Source organism: Apus apus, chromosome Z (assembly GCF_020740795.1).
Source record: "Apus apus isolate bApuApu2 chromosome Z, bApuApu2.pri.cur, whole genome shotgun sequence".
NCBI classification, from domain to species: Eukaryota; Metazoa; Chordata; class Aves; order Apodiformes; family Apodidae; genus Apus; species Apus apus.
Window position 1 is genome coordinate 17,993,905 of NC_067312.1, and position 21,865 is coordinate 18,015,769.

Below are 21,865 nucleotides of genomic sequence, written 5' to 3' on the forward strand. Positions count from 1 at the left end.
TTGCATGTTTGTGTTTTTAAGTTTTCCTGTTTGGACAACTGTTCAGACTGTTTGGACTGAAAACACAGGCTTCTGCAATGATAATGAAAGAACTTAAAAATGCGGGTTTTCTGATGTAGTAGATTATCTGATTTTTGTTCCAGTGCTCCAAACATTAAGTTGTCGATTGACACTAGAATCCAAACAGTATTAGCAGTCACAGTCAGTGCATTTTCATTTTAAGGTACCTCAGCAGGCAGTGGATGTGCTTGCTGTGCTATAAACTCAAATTATGCCTTAAGGTAAAGCAGGATAACAGATCTCTGAATCGTATTTCTTGCCTCCCTTCAGCTAAAGCATTGCCATTAGTAATGCTGCAACTTTTTTTAAGGCAAACAGTGAATGAGTCATTGATCTCTGCCCACAATATTGTAACACCTGTAAAGTGTACTGGACAGGCATTACACATGGGCAGATGGGTATGGCAGAGAAAAGGGGGTTTTTTTCCTGTAAGTGTCAAAGGCTACATTTTATTTTCTTTTATTGGGGGAGGTGGCACAGATTAAGAGCCTTTTTCACTGAGACGAAAATTCTTCTTTAATTGCTTCTGTGACAATCATAATCATTCTGTTAACAGGCATTCTCCATAACTGCTGTGAGGCCTACAATGTTGGCCTTCTAGAAGCAAAAATATTTTCTGGTCCATCAAGAGAGCAGTTCGGATATGCAGTTCAACAGTTCATAAATGAAGAAGGCAAATGGTAAGCAAACTGAACAGCATGTTACATGCCCAGTAAAAAGGTTAAGGAAAAAAATGTTGCAACTCCTTTTTCTTTTACAATTCCACATCATTTAAATGTGTTCCAGTTAATTCCTTTTTATATTTAAGTCACAGAAAGTCACAAAAGTTATATGACGGAATAATGGAATGGTTTGGGGTTGGAAAGGACCTTAAAGATCCAACACCCCTGCATGGGCAGGGACACCTCCCACTAGACCAGGTTGCTCCAAGCCGCATCCAACCTGCACTTCAACAGTTCAAGGGATGGGGCAGCCACAGCTTCCCTGGGCAACCTGCACCAGTGTCTCACCACCCTCACACTAAAGAATTTCCTCCTAATGCCTAACCTGAATCTCCCCTCCTCCAGTTTTAATCCTTTACTCCTTGTCCTTTCACTACAAGCCCTTAATATATATATATTATCGTAAACCACGAGAACACTTCAGATGTGTCATTCTGCATAGATTGAAATAGTGTCAAAACTCAAATAGCCAGAAACTGGCGTATTTGCTTAAGTGATGATGGACAGATAGTAAGTAACTGATTTTTTTAAATTTTTTTTTTATTTTTTTTTTCAGCAAAAAGAAAGTATGATGTCAAAATCTGAAATCCATACAGTTAAAGTTTGGAAAAGCTTATACAAAAATATTGAGCTAGCTGAGACATTTATTCATAGTCCTGCACTGAGACACTGTGCAATTGCAATTGGTTGCATATGTAGACATGCAAGACTACCTAGATCTCACTGTGAGTGCAGGGTTACTGTACAGTGACCGGGAGGCAAGGTAAGAGTAGAGCAGAACTCTGTCCTCCAAACTAAGAGCTCGGTGTTTCTTCTCCCTCTGTTGGGTAGGTTCCCAACCTGCCTCCTCCACTACTCGCCTGATGTAGTGGCTTCTCACTGCTTTTCTGCCTGCTTTAATTATGGGTTAGTCACCCACAGATTAGAGCTCTCTTTTTTTAAAACTTCTGTGTAAAGCCATTGAAGTAGAACAAGAATGTCTGCCTGAAGTTAACTGAATGCTTTGGCTTATACATGGAGAAGTTATGTCTTCGTTTTTGTCCTTTTAAGTTTTTCTCTAAGTTTGCAATAGGACCACTAGGTTCCAGACACACCAAAGCTATTTATGTTTTATAGATCTCTGTTCTATTTTTACTTCTGATATAAAAACCCCTCTACTATGACTTTAATAATGTGTGGTAGAGTTTTGGAAATAAAGTAACTTTGGATTAACTTCTCCTATCTTCACCTAAGTATATGAATATTAAGAAACTGGGAAGCTTTTCTGGAGAGAGGCACATCATCATTTGTTCGTGCACTGTACAGGACCTGACCATAGCTCCAAAAGTCAGGGGAATTTTATGAGCTCTTGTTTGAGCTACCATGACTCTTCAGTGACGAAAAGCTCTTTTCAGTATCCCTCTCATGAAATCGTTAGACAATCTTAAAAAAAAAACAACAAACCAAACAGTCATGGTTTACTCCCTTGTTGTCTTCATTTTTAGGTGATTTTCTTTTTCTTCAGACAATAGAACAAAACTCAAGCTGTTCAGTAGTTTTTTCCTCTTATAAGTGAGGCAGAGGCTGTAGTCCATGTGCAGAGCAGTTGTTGACATGGCTGAAGTGGGAGTAAGATAAACAGTCTGAGCTTCATATAAGATGAAGACAGTGCTTTCTGTCAGAATGGAGCATTTATCATCAAATGAAAGGGCCATCATTGTGCAGCAGTAATGTGATGCACTTGAAAACTCTGTATAGGCACAGTGGGGCTGCTCACCACTTCCAACACTGCTGGGGTGGTACCACTCTCCAAGGCAGAGGTTGCCCAGAATCTGAGATCCACCAGAAATTTCATGCTTCCTAGACCTAGTTTCTATTAATAATACCACGTGCTGCTGTAATAAATACAGCTTTAAAAATCCACCTATACTCTGTCAAAGAGCTGAGAGGAGAGATACAGAAAAAAACAGATGCTAGTTATTCAGCTGTATTTCTGGGAGGTACTTCTGAGGCAGTAAGGGCTAAAGGAGGGGGAGTTTTGCAGGATTGGGACTGCTTGCAGCACTATATTATGACTCTTGCTTGGACATGAGTTCAGAGAGAAGAGGAAATACAGCCAAACCAGGAGCACAGGCTTATAGAGGGGGTCAGTACATGTTGGGAAGTTGTGACAAACCAGCACAGGAGCCCTTTTTAGGTAGAGTCAGGTGATCCAGGATAATTGGGTACTGGTCTGCTGTGCATTGATGGTCCTTGATGGCATGTGATTCTTGTAAATAAGGACAAACTTACAAGTCAAGTGCAGCTTTTCATGATTCTGGTGGGAATTTCAAAACAGGGGCTCTTTCATGAACTCAAGGAAAACTGTGAACACCAAAGAAACTCATTAATTAGAAAAGTTTAGGCAGTCCACCACACAAGTAATTAGTCACAACAGAAACATTATTCATTTTACGCTCTGGTTCTTCCTGTCATGGGATCATCTGTGTTTGAACCTTAAATCGAGACCAAATTATTTGTGATTTTAGAAACAAAATCTTTTAGAAAGGCATATTGTACACTGTCAAGTTCATTTTGAATGTGCATGGCCTGAACAGCAGCTGATGACATTCTTCAAAGGTAAAAGTACTTACTCCATGCTGAGATTTTTTATATCTGTCTCAGGTGAGGAAGTTAGAGTAGCTGTATATAGCTGTTAAAATGGTTTTTCCTACCTATACGTGTCCTCGGAATGTGGATGTATTCCACAACAGAGCTAAAATCTCAATCTGCTGAATTTTGTTTTGGAATTTATATTATGGGATTCTTCTTTTTTAAAATGTTTTGTTTCAGTGAGGCATGTGTTGGCCTCTTCTCCCTGGTGACCAGCAATAGGACAAGAGGAAATGGGGTCAAGCTGTGCCAGGGCAGGTTCAGGCTGGAGATTAGAAAAATTTTATTCACAGAGAGTGGTGAGGCATTGGAACAGGCTGCCCAGGGAGGTGGTGGAGGCATTATCCCCTGTTAAGAAAAGGGGTAGACATGGTGTTTCACAAGATGATTTAGTGGCTAGGGGTTGTAGGGGAGATGGTTGGACTTCATGATCTTGAAGGTCTTTTCCAACCTTGACGATTCTATGATTCTGTGATAATGTCACTAAGGACAACTTAACATGCACTGCCCTTACTGATGTATAACATAATCATAGCACTCCTAAATAGTTTTAAAAATCATTGCATGCTGCTCACTAGTCATCGAAGTCCAGCAGCCTTTCTCCTGGGGTGTTGCGTTGCCTCTTCAGACCAATATGAAATTTTGCCAAAATGACACATTTCTGTAGGAAATTTTGTTGCAATCAACATATTTTCTAAGCCTTCTGATTTTTGTGAGGGTAATTCCTGCCAAACGTGGTTGGTTTTTTTTTTAACAAAATGCTGCCGTTGTTTCAGCTCCAGCGTTTCAGTGCCAGCACCACTGCTAGCATTGAGTTCTTTTCCCAGCTTTTGCTTTCTTCAACTGCATGCTCTACAGTTTGCCTTTTTCTTGCTTGGAGAAGCAGCTCTGTCTTCTGTCTTTGAAGCCTTCCAAAATTTTCAGTCAAACTCTCTTGTCATAGCTCTAGTTTTTGAAGTTTAGATGGTGACAAGTGTTTTAGGGTATGCAGAGAAGCATTATGAGAGCGAAGAGTTTTCAGGTCTTCATATGTCTTCATTACTTCCTGCAATTGGAGGGAAAAGGGCCAGATGATTTAAGAGTTCTTTCTAGTTTTATTTTCCTATTTCCTATTAGGCATCTTTGTGTTTAAAAAAAAAACACACTGAAGAGCAAATGCATGAGAAAAAAGAAGAAACCATAAATGAAAAACCTTCTCTGACAACAGCTGGGAATTCAGCCCTTTACCATGAATTCTGATTTGTTTTCTGCTACATCACACTTCGCCAGTTACTAGCTTTGTCATGGTCTAATTTCCCAGAAATAATTCCTGTTACACTTTGATCTGCCACTTCTGCAGCCTGTGTGGTATGGCATTGCTGCTGAACTTTATTTGACTTCATGTAGCTCCACTGCTTTGTGTACAGTGTTGGACACTGATTAAGGAGCTGAATAATAAAATCAGTGGCAATATTACATCCTAATCACTACAGCATTGTGTAAAGATAGTCTACAAGGACACATATGGAATTAAAATAAATAAATAAATAATATTTAACTCATGTCTGGAAAAGACCGTTAATTAATACACTACACAAGGTAGACTTTTTTTGGAAACTGGCATTTTCAGATATTTTAGTACTAATTTCTTGCATTCTTTCCTGGTTAATTCTGTTTCACTCTGCTTCATGTGCATCCTGTTTAATCACAGTAAAAAAACATTTTTGTAGTTAGCAGGATGCTGCCAGATACTCTCTTGTTTTCTTCACTTCTGATGTTTCGGAAAGATACACATGCATTTTCCCAGAGCAGTATTGTGTAAATCTCTACTGTAATGGTTTATGTTAAGTTTCAAAGGCAAGTAGGACTTGCTGCTTTTTATATAGATTAAGGCTAGTGTTAAGCTTAAGTAAAACTTAAGACACAAGAGAAATTATAATTATTTCCTAGGACCTTTAAGGCTGACAATTAAAAGTAGAGGGCTAGGCTTGGCAGAAGTTGCTTGATAACTTTTCCTCAGGAGTTTGTTGATGGTAGGTTAGCCTAGTCAAGTCAAATAAGAGAAGAGGTTTCATAACTCCATTCATTTCTGAAAATCACGATGTCATTAATAGTCAGTTTTAAGAGTTAAATTCTGTGTATGGAGTGACATTTTTCGATTTACAGCATAGTTACAGCACTGTGATTTGTGGAAGCTACAAATCTGCAAAGACAGGTAAGAGAGCAAAGGGGAAGGTAGTATAACAACTTCCAGTAAAATATGAGGAGTGCAAAGTAAATAAAAGACAGAATTAAGTTTACTTTGGGTACAGTTGGCATAGATTTAGATTAAATCTGGGATTAAATTTAAAAGAGTTTGTCTTGGTTGGCTTACGTTTTTCTGTTTCTGTGACACAACAGCTCAAGGCTAGATATAGGGCTAGTGACAGTAAAATACAGTTGTGTATATAAGTTCTAGAAGTAGATTGGGTATTAATAGTGATGGCTTCTTGGTTTGACATATGTCTTGAGTTGAAATTATTCTTGAAGTTGAGGAAGATGGGAGTTTCAGAGCCCATATGGCTGTTGAGCAGCATGAAGCCCATGGAATGAGTGCAGATATGCACCCTGAAAGGGAAATAACTGCTGTTTCTAAACTGTGGATGGTGTTTGTCTCTAGTTTATGCCAATAGCAAAGGTGAAGGTTGGAGTTAGGCTTGGATTTGGGGACAGCTAGTGTTCACGCATGCTTCTCCTCTTCTCACTCTGTAAGTCAAACTATGAGCTTTATGCTTCAGGATAACTCATGGCTGCAGAAGCCAGTGCAGAGCAGACATTCACATTGAGTTTATGACCTGACAGAGCAGTGCAGAGGGTATTTCCAAAATCCATTAAGGTCATTTTGTAAACAGTAGCTGTTGTTTTCCAAGGGCTCTGAAATAAATTTGCTTTCTGGGAATCTTAGAAAAAAACCCACATAAAAATAGTTACAAATGTACACATTGCACTGTTGAGCTTGACAGTTAATGCTGAAAAGCTGTTCTAGTTTCAGGTATTACACATGCAATCCTTTTTAAAGCTTTTTTCTGTTTCCATAAAAGCTGATAGCCCTTCATCTCTCTAAAGCAGTGCAGTTAGCATTTTTTAACTGCAGATAGCTCTGTAGTACCTACCAAGGGGGGAACTGTAAAACAGTCTTCCTTTTGTCAATTACTATTGACCAGCTCCAGCTCTCTGTGTAAGTATAAGTGTTTGTGGGTTGTATAATCTATTGGCACATGACTGACACAGTACTTTCTTATGAGCTCTATTTATGTGGTGCTGAGCTATGCAGAAAATGCCATATTCCACAGAAAACAAGAAAATCAGGAGCCTCCTCACAGCTACTGTAACATACACTATTTTAGAGAGGTATTTATATGAACCTGAATTGCAGGTTTAGATATGCTAAAAGTACATAAAATCCTCTTCCTGCTGCCTGTGTAGTCAATGTTTTTCAACAAGGTAATTGAGAAGAAACTAGGTATTTTTAAAACATTACTATACACAGAAAATAGAATTCAAAGTTACCCCCAGCTGAACTGGTAAAACTGCATAACGTTATTTCTCCTCTTAAGTTTGCATTTCATTGTGATGAAACAAATTATAAAAATGCAGTGTTTTATTTGAGAAAGTTAAAAGGAACTCAGACTCTTGCGTGTGTATTTTTATCAAAGCCATCACATGCAAGCTGGTTATAAAGTTGCAGCAGTAAAATAAGATGATTCCTGGAAGTAAGGCATGTGTTTGGTTTTTTTCTGGGTTGATGATTAGACTCAGTGATCTTAGAGGTCTTTTAAAACTGTGAATATTCCGTGATTCTGTATAATATATACAGCAAGTACTTTCAAACACAGTAATTTCAGAAAATGTGTTCTGTTTATGGTGCAAAGTATTTGCATTAGCTACATATAAAATTCAAGAGGGCAGCAATTTTTATTTTATCTGCCTATTGCGGAATTTTAAAAGGTGGTTTCTTCTGAAATGCTATATTCTGTACTAGGGTCCCACTGTTTGTCCTTTTACTGTCCCATAAATGCCCTAATTACTACCATAGACTGTTCTGTATGAAAGGCAAGTCTTGCTGCTGAACCAAATACCCACAGCCCCTGCTTTCTAACCATTTCATTTTTTCCTGTCTCTCTAGATCATCTTCCTATGGTCATGTTTTGCCTTAGTCTTACTTCACTGCGTGTCACATGCATTGTCCTTCTCTTCCAGCCCTACACACCCGTATACTGTCTTGTGGTTCCACTCTCTAAGACTTGTGCTGGAAAACACGTGTTCTGAAGCATTATTTCCAGAGGGTGAATTAATCAGTTTTGTGAAGTCTTTCAGATAAAGGGATCGTGAGGAGTAGATATTAGAGGGGAAAACCTTACGGCAGATGAAAGAATGATTCAGAGAAGGTGAATCACTTCTTACTGTAGGCACAAATTATCATAAGTCTTAATTTTCTTGTCCAGGATTAAATACTTCACACAGCAGACATATCACCTGCAGTATTTTCTTTCTGACTCAGTGTTGTCAAGGTGTGTTCAAGCTCTGACATAAGCATTTGACTGTTGCTGAGCAGATCCTGTAGGAAATGCTTCTTATCAGCTAAAAGCGTAACTTAAAAGGAGTCAGTTAACCATTAACGGACAGGACAATAACTTCTTTTGTCTCTCAGTCCCCAGTGTATGTATTTCTAAAATTTTATGCATCTGTACATATTATTATGTACAGAGGTAAATTTTATGTATCTGTACATATTAATATGTTTGCTGTATTTCTTTTGACACTGTGACAAAACATCACAAACAACAGTATACATATCTGAGGCAGCCTAATCCCCAGAGGCCTCTTCATCAAAGCTGCCCCCGATTAATCTAGTGTATTAACATTCTCGTAAAGCTGCTGAACAGCTCTGGAGAAGACTCCCAAGTGCCTTAGGTGCTGTATCTCTTTACTTGTTATCTACAGTGTGCTATGCAATAATGCTACTGGACTTTTCTGGTATTGTTAAAGACCTAATGAAGTTCCTGTTACTTTAGGTTGGTGGTTGGTTCACCCTGGAGTGGCTATCCAGCTAACAGAACTGGAGATATCTATGCATGTCCTGTCGGTACATCCAAAACCACCTGTGAAAAGTTGAATTTACAAGGTAAGTTGTAATGAATAATGCCTTTCTGCAATTGTTCAGTTTTTCTTCTTTTTACTACCAGGCTAGTCTGTTTTACTAAGTCTTTTCTGAACTACCTCTCTGCATAAACTCAGCAGCTTGCAGAGGCCACCACACTCTTAACACTTGTTACATTCTCATTTTGAATAGCACTTAGTGAATACATATTACATGAAGCCTTTTCTGCCTCTGTGCTTTTGCAGACTGAGTATAAATTTTTACCACTTTTGGACACCATGAAAATATGGGACCAAAATGCCTAGTTTATGTGTATTTGTGGTGTGGTGCATTTATTTTCCACTGCTCCTCCCAAGTTCTTCTCTGAAGCCTGTTCCTGGATCAGAGGACTTGGGTGTCCTCTGGTATGTAACAGTAGCTGTTCAGCTGCAGCTACTAAGCCACCCAAAAATACTTGATAGGTAGACCTTTTCTTCCTCTCTTTTGCATTCAGCTTTTTTCAGGACAAGTACTCTAAATGGCCACACTTAATTCACATCTATAGTTAATGGTTAGAAGGTTTTTTTATGAATATTAGCTTTCATTTATTTTGCCTAAGAATTGTATACAGCCATTTGGAAGATGCATCTTAGATTCTGATAAATCAAGCTTTTGAAAAAGAATTCTAACTTACTAAATAGGATCTATATCTCATTTAGTAAATATTTTCTCATTACTTAATCTCTTTTTATTTCAGCTTTAATCAATATTCCAAATGTGACTGACATAAAGAAAGACATGAACCTTGGCTTGACTCTGATACAGAACTCAAAAACAGGAGGATTTTTGGTGCGTATCCAGGGTGTATTTAGAACACACAGAAATTACTGAGCAGAATGAAGAAACTAGAATTCTCCCCATTTTATGATAAGTCCAAGCTGAATGTTTTTTATCCAGCAACATAGATTAATACACATTTTGCATATTTTAAAATATTCCCTACCACTATCATTATGTACGGTCCAAAATTAGGAAAATTACTAATTCTTGTCTTTGTCATTTATCTAAACATCTTATGGAAGGGTATGTAATTAAAGATTCTGTAATTTACATCAGATGACACAGGCAAGATATTTCCACCATGGACATCTTTAAGGCAGTCTTGTATAGTTCTGATTATGGGTTCTCTTCTCCACCGTAAACACTTGCAAAGTGACTGTCCTCCTGTAATGTTAGGATTTCCAGTCCTGTGGATCTGCAGTTTGCTTGGTGAGCTGTAGGAGGATGCATTTTCTACGAGTATATTCTACAAACCACTCTCCTTGAAACCTGTAAAACAGATTTCATAATTGAAAGGAAGTTAATGCCTATTTAATATGCTTCTTTACAGTCTTAACTGTAAGCATGAAAACTGTTGCAGTGTAGGTGTATTTTAGTTTGATACGTACATTGTAGGCATGTGCAGTAATTAAGTGAAACAATAAACTGCAGATAGAAGAGCTTTGAGGCTCACCTTAAGCTTTCATCTTCCTAGTAATCACAGAAGTATTCAGATGTTTATCTTCATTACGAGATAGCCTAGTTCACTGAAGTACTTAAAAGTAGGTCTAATTCAAATCTTTCTAACAGCTTTCTTGGAGTTAATAATGCTAATCGTAACTTCAAAATACAAGCAGTAGTGCTCTTCTTGATTGTTGGTTTGAGAAGATACTGATTTAAAAATCTTCTGTCTGTCGGATAATACCTTTGATTACCATTAATACTGTCCCACACATACCCACTTTTAAGCAGTATCAGTAAATGCTTTTCATGCAGACAAAATAGGGTGTTTTTTTTTATAATACTTGACCTTCTCTCAGTTAAAAAGAATTTCCTGATCCATACGTTATTGATTGACTCTCTTTAAATTACATAAAGTAACAGCAAAATAGTTGAATGCTAAGACATTAAAAATTAGCCACATCTTTGATGACAGGAGTTCTTTCTGACATAAGGAGGGTGGTGTATTGGACATAGGTCTTTATTTGTGACTCAACCTAAAGAGTTACCAAAAGCCCCATGACTTAATCATGGTAAGAACTGGACAACAAGAATTGCACAACAAGCAGAGATGGTCTGTTTGTAATTGCACTCTGCTGCCAGCCCAGACTTTGCTCCGAGATGCTGTCTCTGGCAGCTGGCCTCCGTGACAGGCTCTTTGGTTATGCTCAGGGCTCCCTTCTCCCAGCTCACTCTGCTCCTTCCTCCTGTGGCTGCTTCTTTCTCAGTCTCCATCTGCTTGCACCCATCTGTGCTGCATCCCTGGGCTGCTTGGCTGGAGCATGACCCAGCCCTGCATGTCTGTGCCATCACTCCTGATTGCTGCTGGTTCAGCTGTTTGATGGCATGTGATTGCTTCCCACAGGTATCCTAAGTACAGAGCAGTCATTTGCACACTCTCATTACATTTTTCTGAGGCATGCTTAGTCCTGTTGGAAAGGTGCTTAAGTTTTCCACTGATAATTAATAACTTTTTTCCAGATTTCTAAGTTTCTATCAATTTGTTCTTGGGGCAGTGCTGTGTCTTTAGTTGAAAGAACAGCTCCCATCTCCCTACATGTAAAGTCTCCCTTCTGTATCCAACGCCCCACAATCATTCTCCTTTGCTAAACTTTGCTTGTCATGTATCTTAAGGCCACATTTGTTGACATGCTGGCTGCATGCTTGTGGTCACCTTGCAATCAGCCACTGCCAAATTCATCTGCTCCTCTCTCTTGCACTGAAAGAGCTCCCAGTTTATGTACACAATTCTTGGCATCAGTCTTTAAGAACAAGACTGTGCTCCTTTCTAATATTCCAATTTCATTATCATCAGTTCTTGATATGTGATCTCCCAGTTTCTCCCTGCATTAATGATTCATCTTAAATTTCTGACTCTAGCTCTGATAGAACAGGAGAGCTTTTTTTTTTTTTAAAATTGACTTAAGATCAGAAAAGTTTATTAGAACAGTTTTATTTTTTGATCCAAGATTAACATCATAATTTTGACTTACCACTAATACAGTAGAAAACTAGGAAACAGGCAAATGAGATTAATCTAAAAATAACTTTGATTTATTTTAGTGTAAGGACTAGTAAATCTCCTTAGTAGCTGTTCTCCAGCTTCATAGTTACCAATATAGATTATTTATTTTGTACCTCACATCTCTGTAAATGTCCATCTTTTCCAGTTGTCGTGGTTTGGGCCCAACACAACAAAGGAGCAGCCCCATGGCTGCTCACTCAACTCCCCCCTCACCCACACACACTCAGGGATGAGGAGGACAAAGCTCATGGGCCGAGACAAAGGACAAGGAGGGTTCTTCACCGATTAAGGTCACAGGCAAAACAGACTCAACTTGGGGAAAAACAATAATTTAATCTCACACTAATCAAACACACACAGGACACAGACAACACACAGAGCAGGGCTTGCATATGTTACCCCACCCCTCCCTTCTTTCCGGGCCCAAATCACTTTGTTCCCAGTTTCTCTCCCTCCTTCCCCCCAGCAGCACGGGGGGACAGGGGATGGGGTTTAGAGTCAGTTCACAGGCTGGTGGTTCCTGCCACTGCTTCCTCCTCAGGAAGAAGGATTCCTTACAGTCCTTCCCTGCTTCCCCACGGGGTCCCTCCCATGGGAGAGAGTCCTCCATGAACCTCTCCTTCATGAGTCCTTCCCATGAGGTCCGAAGCTGCTCCAGCCTGGGCTTCCCACAGAGTCACGGGTGCTTTGGGAACAAACTCCCCTGGTGCTGGGGTCTTCCAAAGCTGCCTCATCAGAGTCCACTGGCAGCGAATCCACTGGCCACAAAATCCAAGTCCACTGGCCAAGTTCAGCCCTCCTGGCACCTTCAGGGAATGTTCCAGCACGTTTCTCCATGAGTGCAGGGGGACAGCTGCCATCTCGCCATGGGTTGCAGGGAAACTTCTGCTTGGGCACCTTCTTCCCCTTCTTCCTCACCAACCACCAGCTCCGCTCTCCTTCCCCAGCACAGCTCTCATCCTCCAGCACAGCTCTTCTCCCCTTCCTTCTCTGCTCAGGTGTGATGTAATTTCTTTCATATGTTGATCGCTGAGGCACATCTATTGTCCCTCTAATGGCTCCTTGGCTGGGTTTGGAGCAGCGGGAGCTTCTCAGCTTCTTACCTGAGCCACTCCTGGCACCCTTTCCCTGCTACTAAAAAACCCACCAAACCAAACCAGAACACCAGTAAAACTAATCGTGTCCCAGGTTGCGGCTAAAAAGACCACTAATTTCAAGATTGGACAATGTAGATGTATTTGCTCTTATATTGTCTAGAAAATGTACCATCTTCTTAAATATATTAAGATAGTTTGGTGTGGTCTGTCATTAGTAAACCTCTTTTTCATTTACCTCTTCGTTTAATTACCTTTTTTTCAATATTCTTGAGAAAAAGCTAATGATGTTCACTCTCCTCTTCCTGGATCAAGATGGTACATTTTCTATTTTCCAGTCTCTCCTGACTGGATAGGGCAATCAGAAAGTGCATGTAATGAAATTACAGTTTATTTCAGAACTGTTGGACAGAGGTTATGTACAGCTTATGTTTTTTTCCTTGAGCTCCTAAAATGATTCTCTTTTAAAAATAAAGTCACTTCCCTTTGAACATCTTCATGACAAATTACTTTCTCAGTAGCTGTTCTTTTTATCTAGGTACTTTTGTAAAAATCCGTGTACTATCAGAGGTGTGGCTGTCATGCAACAGGCTGGTTGATCCAGATAAAAACTTTTATTTTCACAGAGATAATTTTCATCGAAGTTGCAAGATTATCTTCCCCCTAAGGCAATGCAACATACAGCCGAGGGGTACGTGAGGCCAGGGCTAACCTCCACTTTAGCCTGCAGCTAAGTAGGACAGTGCGTGCCGTGAGGCTGCACCCTCACTGAGATGACGAAGAGATTTAGCTTGTATATATTTTGGCAAAGTGAATGTCCCTTTAGAGCGGGGCGTACCGCAAGGAAAGCTCCTCTCTGCGTTTGTAGCGACCGGCATGTCCGTGCCTCTGATGCCATCTGCTGGTCAGTGGAAGTAGTTGTCTGCACGTTTAGAAGCCGTGTGCAGATAGCAACCCCAGTTTTAAACCCAGGGTTCATAATAAGAGCAGGTGGCTAAAAGCAGGACGGGTTTCTTGCAAACAGAGTCACACTCCCCAGATGGTATAGGCGTGCACAGTTGGGAGGGGCCATCTGGAGGAAGGAGGCACTAGACAGATTGTGAATAGAAAATCCTTTTAATAAGAAAGTCTATGGAAGGGGTTACACTGTCATTGTGATTGCAAGGGATTTGGCCTGATAACCTGAGAGGGCTTCTCTAATACTATATGCATGTAGTCCTGTTTCTTGTGCTTTTGAATATGGATGCACTGAGATTATTATTTGTTATTTTTATAGTTTCTCTTTGTTGTTATTTTTAAAGACTTGTGGTCCCTTGTGGGCACAGCAGTGTGGAAGCCAATACTATGCAACAGGAGTCTGTTCTGAAATCAGTCCAAGTTTCCAGATCCTGAGAAGCTTTTCTCCTGCTGTTCAAAGTAAGGCAACATGTGCAAAACAGGTTCAACTGAAAAAAACCATACGAAACAAAATCAAGTTGTGTTTTGTTGGGGACTCTAAATTTGAGATTTTTTACAAAAAATAGCTGTGCAAAAAGTGAAGTCCTGTGTTTCACACATAATGACTAACAAATCATGGTCCAATTATATGAATATGGACTCACCCCTCTGAATTCAGAAGTGTTGCACCAGGGCAAGCTTAAAATCTGCATATGCTTGTATTGAGCCCTCATTCGGGCAAAACCTTCCTGATCTGAAGTGTTGCCTGTGTGAGACCTAAATACACTCTTATGGATCTAGCCAAATATTTTTAAATTTATTGAGACTGAAAGTGCACTTAATCGTCCCTTTTTTTTTAGAGTGTTCCTCTGTCATAGATGTTGTGGTGGTTTGTGATGAGTCAAACAGCATTTATCCCTGGGATGCAGTGCGAGCATTTTTGAAAAAATTTGTGCAAGGCTTAGACATAGGCCTTAACAAAACCCAGGTAAGTAAAAGACATCTTTGAGAAAGTCTGAAAATGAAAAAATGGCAATGGGTTTGAATAGCAATTTCAAAGGAAAGCAAGTGTGCTTTAGCACAGCGGCAGTACCTCCCCCAAAGCCACAGATGATGCAGTTGTCTTGCTTCTTTCAGTATTGGTTATTTTATGTCACTGCTAACCTGTTTGAAAAGGGATTAGTAATTTGATTCAAAACATAAACCAACTGAAATAAAAGTCTAGGTTATATCTAGTGAAGTCAGATTTCTTTCATGCACTAGATGTAAAAGTAATTAAAATGTGTGGATGTGTTAAAAGTAAACCAGATTTTTATGGGCTTTTAATGCAGTTCTTATTTTCCAACTGCTGCATCTTTAAAATAGTTTTTCCTGCTTGGTTACTGTCTGATCTTTGAGTTCTTTTTTCCTTCTAATTTGGAGGTGGTAAGGAAAATTTTATTGCCTTTTTAAAAAACATTTTCTGTCTTTACAGTTGTCCATTTTCCATAAACAGTTCTGGGAACAAAGACTTGGGCACTGGAAATCTCTCTCCCAAAGGCTGCCTTCTTCCTTGGGCGACTTTGGAAGTGAGGTGCTTAAAAGCTAGGCTTCCTGTTCTGTCCTTTCTGAACCTCACCTTCAGGATCTTCTCTTTTTTTTTCATTTCATACTAAACGTACATCTTATCATATGTCTTTTGCTTTACCTGTATTAAAAATAAACAGGGTTTGCAGTGCTGTCAAGTAATTAATCTTTAGGATTTTCTTAGAAGAGATCAGATTGAGGTGCTGACAGCTTGTAGATTTTTTGCTATTTCCTCACTTTTCCCAGAACTCTCTGTATTACTGCTTTCCATCAGCTCTTCCAGAAGTAATCAAGCAATCATTTAATGCCTACTATTTCGGATTGTTTGCATTAACATATTGTAGTCCATAATACATTACATAAGGTGCAAAAGCATTTCAACTTTCTTTGCTTTCCAAATGTGTTAATATTAATTGGTTTTATGTGTCAAAAGAAAATTATAACCCTGTATGTATCTGCATATCTTTTACTCCAACCTGACAAATAAATAAGCATCATGCTTCTGGGTAATTGGTTGTAATGCATGATAATCTAACATTTTTTATTTATTGCTTAGGTGGGTTTAATTCAGTATGCTAATGATCCCCGTGTAGTGTTCAACTTGAATACATATCAAACAAAGGATGAGGTTGTTAAAGCAATGGATGGAACGTCTCAGAAGGGAGGAGATCTGACCAATACTTTCAAAGCAATTGACAATGCGAGGTAAAACACATCGATGCTTACTGTGGTACTATTTTAACTTACCTTACAAGGCAACATGCATACCCTGAATTTCATTCCCCGTGGAAGTACAATTGCTTGGAGTGTCTGGGGAGGCTCCCAGCACCAGGCAGAATCCTTCAGAATCCTTACAGTGTCCCAGGCCGAACAGTACAGGGATATGTTAAGTAGACTTGCTGAAAAGCATGTCTTTAACCATTGGGTTAAACTTTACACTAAAGCAGGTCTGGTACCTAACAGAATTGTTTGGGCTGTCACCATCGAACACCATGGACAAGTTACTAGAAAATATTAAAAATCATTTAATGAATTTAAGTTTATCCAGGGATTCATTGGAACAGGTGACATTCATGTTTGCTGGTCAGGCTTTTGTTGATTGCAGAGAAAATAAAAGCTCTTGTTTGTTGTCCACTTGTCACTGCAGCTCCAGCAGCATGAAAAATAGGAAAAACTGTAAACAATGTACCACAACTCTCAATACATACACAAACCAAGTCTGTTTCTCAGTAAGAGGGTGCTATTTTGCAGTTGAATCAAGGAAAACACTCTAGGCCAAAATACAAATGTCTGAATCAAATGGCCTTGAAAATCTTGTTTATGGACAGAGTTGGTGGAATTGATATTTGGAGTAGTATTGAAGATCCCATTATTGATACTTTTCCCCTTGTGTTTGAACTTGGTAGAGCCAACTCCTCACTATACTTGTTACAAAACAGTAGTAGCTCTGACCAAAAAAATAAACAAACAAAAAAAAACAAAACAAAGAACAAAACAAATAAACAAAAAACTCAAACAAAACAAACACGCAAAAAACAACAAAAGCAAACAAACAAAAAAAAAAAAAGCCCAAGCCTTTTATTTAGAAATATTTGAACAAATACATATTGATTCTCTGGAATGTACACTTCTATCAGAAATACCATCCACTAGTTATTTTTTTCCTACTTCCTTGAGTACATTTGTGACTACATTATTAACTGACATGTGATAAATGCAATATCTTATAACAGACAGTATGCCTTCTCACCTGAATCAGGAGGACGTCCGACAGCCACAAAAGTAATGGTTGTTGTGACAGATGGTGAATCACACGATGGCTCCAATTTGAAAACAGTGATAGGGAAATGCAATGAGGACAATATAACCAGATTTGGCATTGCTGTAAGTAATACCATGATTATACAGTGGTTTTCTCCTTTGCCTTAGTTTATGTATTTCTCCTGTCTGAATGGTCCCTTGTAGAGGAATACAGTCTGATAAGCCATTCAGTAATACGAATGAATATGTATTTTTTTTAATATATAGAATATTAACTTAAATAATACAGAATAAAATGGAGTAACACCATTATTTCCTTCACTCTTTCTATTTTGTTATTTTTTGCCCTAGGTTTTGGGATACTTAATCAGGCATGAACTTGACACTAAAAACTTAATTAAAGAAATCAAAGGAATTGCTAGTCATCCAACAGACAAGTATTTCTTTAATGTGTCATCTGAGGCTGCACTATTGGAGGAAGCAGGAACACTTGGAGAGCGCATTTTTAGTATAGAAGGTAAAGTATTTGTCTGATAAAATAGGTGAGATTCTCCTAGCTGACAAACTAAGGGGTTTATTTAGCTTCACCTTAGTGTCATACTGTGAAAATGAGGGGCAGCTGGAGCCATGGGCTACTCCTCAGGTGGGCTCTGGTTTCCACAGGTGCTCCCCAATCTACCCCACCCCTAATGAGCTTCAAGCCCCACCACCCTGACCTTCAAGTTAATTTCTGTATTTTGTGGGAAATATACCTCAGTGGCTGAAAAAGTCAGTCAAGTTCCGGGCTTCAGGCATCCACTGGAGGCTTGACCTTATGCATCCAAATACACTTGGAACTATTACCACCAGCCGAGTGGTGGTATACCTGTCAGATTCATGCATGTTTTTCTGTTAATGCTAGCAGCCATAAATTTAAAAAGCAAATCAGAAGACTAGTTACTGATTACAGAACTGAAAACCTACAGTAATGCAATCTGTGTGGCACCTACCAGGTTCTATCTCTAGCATTGACTGGAGTCTTTTGTGTACTGTTTGGAGGAAGGTGCTGTAGAGGTGACTCAGAGGAACTTTGTTCCCCCAAAAGCCAGCTTTTTAAAGTCAAATTTAGATCATGCTGGGAGACTGCTCACCTGCCCTCAGCCCTAAGAGGCTTTTCATAGCTGCAACCTTCCTATGATTAAGATGAAATCTTCCCTTCTTTTCACTGCCATCTACACTTTACCAAGTCCATGCTGCTAATCAGATCAGGGGAGCTCCCCCTCTTGGGATTTTTGTACTCCCGTTGAATTCCTATTACCTGATTCCTGTACATCTAATTTAGGAAGTATTCCTACATGTCACAGTATTTTTCAAAACAATATCAACAGTTTTATAAGTCCTACGTGATAATAAACATTTATTTGAAAGTTGTAAACATACAGTTATTAAATTACTGCCAATGGTATTTCCAGTACTTTCTAGGAAACACTAAAATAGATTAGCCATGGGGACAACACTGTGCACTCTGATTGAAGCCATCTTTATCATCATCTGCATTTTTCTGGAGGAGACTCATAGGATAATGGCTTTATCTTACCAATTTGCCATTAAATCCTCCAAATATTCTACAGCTTATTAGCTCTCAGATTTACATTGCTTGTGAATGTCGGAAATGTTTTAGCAGAATTTATGGACTTCGAAAAAATAACATACAGTCCTTATATAGCTATACTCAGAGGCAGCAATATTTGATCTCTTCTGTGATTCTATAGTTAGTATATGTTTTTCCATATGTGAGTATCTGTTTTCCAGGAACAGATCAAGGTGATACCTTCCAAATGGAAATGTCACAGGTGGGCTTCAGTGCGTATTACTCACAAAAAAAGGTATGTGAATTACATTATTTAATGGTACAAATAGATGTAATTATGCAGACATGAATGCTCTGAAGTACAACAAAATAAGACTAGTAAAATACAATAACCTGTTTTAAGATTTTTTTTATAAGGAGGAGAATGTCAGTTTATAGTCTGTCATGGTTTGACTCAGGATTGGCAATTATAACAATACCAACAATGCCCTTGAACCCCTCCCCCTTCCACCCAGGTAGGAAAGGAGAGAGACTTTCTGGATTGAAAACTAAACTACACAGCCTTAATTCAACACTAATGGTAGAAGAAAAGATGAACAAATATATATAAGAATATGCAGGAATGTGCAAAACCCCTATCACCTCCCCCCTCCCCCCACCCCCAGCACCTCCCAGGGCATCTCCTGAGCTGTGAGCACTCTGCAGAGAGCAGCAGAGCAGGCAGGAGCTGAGGGGAGAGTTATGAGGGTCAGGGATGCACAAGCCTGGGGATCAACAGTGATGGATAGATGGAGTCCTCCCCAGACACCAGCCATGGATGGAGAGAAAGGAAAGGAAGAAGAAGAAAGAGGCTTGACTTTCACCATCCCTCACTTTATACCAAGTCCTGCACAAATATATGGATGGAATACTTTGGTTTGCCAATTTTGCCATCTGTCTACAGGTGGCTTCTCTCTACTGGGGGTTTGTAGATACAACTGATCTGCTCCTTTAGTGTCCAAAGCAGCAGATTCAACAAGTAGAGCAAAGTGTCCTTGGTCTCTCAGCAGGAACTATAAACATTTGGGTGTTATCAGTACACTAGCTGGAAAACTTGCTGCTACTTTCAGCAAGTGTTTGGCTTAAAAGAGAGTTCACTGAAGAAAAAACATAAATTTGCTTAATCCTGGCTCAAACCAGGACATTATCTTTTTTCTTTGAATAATAATTTCCATTTAATGATCTTTGACATACATTAATCCAATTATTTCAGTGATTTCTGAGTTCACATAGAATGAAAAATTTAGTTGCTCCAAGTTAATATTATGTAATTGAGTAATTGAGAATTGAATCTGTATTGTAAAGCTGGTATATTTCTAGGCAGTCACCAAGATGTAAATAAATCAAGTCTGAAGCCTTGGTGTAACACTTACAATAATGTTTGTTTAAAGCATATTTCACTTATAAGTTGGAAAGAATATTAAATACTTTTTTTCTTGCAAATCAATTTTTGAGACGATCTTGACCAAATAGGTCCTCTGTGGTTCAAGTGTCTTTCAACTGAAAATACAAGAAGGTTGTTTCTTTCTCATAGCCCTTAAAAATAAATGAGAAAAGAATTTAAAAGTCCTGTGTATTTGCAAAACTTTAAGTTTTCATTTACCAACCAGTTGATGCTAGGAAATTATAAAAATTAAGAAATCTTTGGAGTTTTCTTCAGGAAAATGACACATACTAGTATTACTGCCATTTCCTGTAACCGTATCTCAGCTTAGTAAAGGACTTTAATAACACAAATAATCTAAATAAAGTTTTTTTCTATGTGTACAAGTCCAAGTATTTCTGTGTTAAGTACTTTGTATAATAAAAAAATTAATTTTGGATTTTAGATTTAACTGTTCTTTCAAGGACAACTTCTTATAATACACTTAAAGAATGACATTTTCTATCTTTTTTTAGCAGCTTTTTTTGTGCTGTCCCTGGCATTTTTGCTGGCAAAAAGGGGACTTTAGCCTTTTTTTACAGTTTTATTTGTCCAATCTTCAGTCTTCTCAGGATCCTGAGTGCATAAAAACATAGACTTGGCAAGCCCTGCCCCAGAGTGGACAGGCTTAGAAATTATAACAGTGTTTAAGTAAACTCATTTTGTCTTGAGTTTCAGTGCCCTGGCAGCTAAAGCAGTCACTTACCTTCTTCTGATAGAGAGGTGATAATCCCTCCTAACAGCACAGTAAAGTGCTACATGTAAATGGTAACTATAAGCAGCTGCAGTCAACTACTTGCAGTCATTAAACTTCACATCATCTCTGCCTTAAACACAGTGATGTAGGAAATTGTGTATGGTAACTTCAGCTTTGCTCACGCTTTTTCTGAAAAAGTTAATTCCAAAATGTTGATTTTTGTATTTTAAAGGATGTTCTGCTACTGGGTGCTGTTGGGGCCTATGACTGGAGTGGAACAGTAGTTCAGGAGTCTTCAGACAGAGTCACCACCTTTCCAAGCCATGTGTTTGAGAAAATTCTACAGGACAGAAATCATAGCTCTTATTTAGGTAAGGGGCTAAAATAAAAATCTGGAAATGCATCAAACCATTATTTAAGATACTAAAGAACTTGGGAAATTCTGCCCTAGCCAGACTCCTTTAAATAACTTATTTAAGAACATTAAAATAGTTTTGTATCCAAAAAGATTTTATTTACTTGTCAAAAGTTCATTGAATGAAATCTTTTGTGTTTTAAAAATTCTTCTCATAGCAATGGGCTAAGCTGAAAAAAAAAAAAAAAACAGGCTTTGTCACACAGATGTAAGAAGTTACGGGATTGGAAAAGGCAGCTTAGTGTATCATATTGAAAATTATGGGTACCTTCTGTTTTTATATTTGTATGTACTTCCCCAATTCCATGTTGATGAAAAGGTGACTGATTTGTTTTCATTTCATCTCTACTCACTCTTTTGTGGCCTTTTCCAGTTCACTTTATAGTCTTAGGAATATTGGTGCAGAGGTCTTACTTATAACCCACATGTATTTTCTAGCATGTGCTTTTATGACCCTATAAAGTCATGCATTTTGTCTTCTCAGTTCATTGAAATGTTTTCTGCAAATGTGCAACATGCCTTCTCTGGCAATTCATACCAGAATAATACTACTACATTAAGTACAAATGACTTACTTATTGAAGTTATTTAATGAGAGGCTATAACTAACATGATATTTTCCCAATGGCTTAGCATTAATTGCATCCAACACAATGAATATTTAAATCTAAACCTAAGCTAATGAGCAGTAGCTCTTTAGCATGTGCAGCCTCTTCAGACTTTCTAACATTCCCTTCTGTAGAATGATTCTTAAAAGGTCAGGTAATTTCTCTTCATCCCTTTTCCACA

General features: G+C 38.6%; 1 protein-coding gene across 1 annotated transcript in view; it reads left to right on the top strand.

The window, feature by feature from the left end:
• ITGA2 (integrin subunit alpha 2) overlaps positions 1-21,865 on the top strand; it is a 68,002-nt gene that overhangs the window by 19,361 nt on the left and 26,776 nt on the right. Inside the window, exons 2-11 of the mRNA XM_051642394.1 lie at positions 617-740; positions 8,447-8,556; positions 9,269-9,360; positions 13,971-14,085; positions 14,466-14,593; positions 15,728-15,876; positions 16,905-17,055; positions 17,284-17,449; positions 18,724-18,797; positions 20,894-21,032. Coding sequence (XP_051498354.1) covers positions 617-740; positions 8,447-8,556; positions 9,269-9,360; positions 13,971-14,085; positions 14,466-14,593; positions 15,728-15,876; positions 16,905-17,055; positions 17,284-17,449; positions 18,724-18,797; positions 20,894-21,032 — 1,248 coding nt within the window. The remainder of the gene's footprint in view (positions 1-616; positions 741-8,446; positions 8,557-9,268; positions 9,361-13,970; positions 14,086-14,465; positions 14,594-15,727; positions 15,877-16,904; positions 17,056-17,283; positions 17,450-18,723; positions 18,798-20,893; positions 21,033-21,865) is intronic.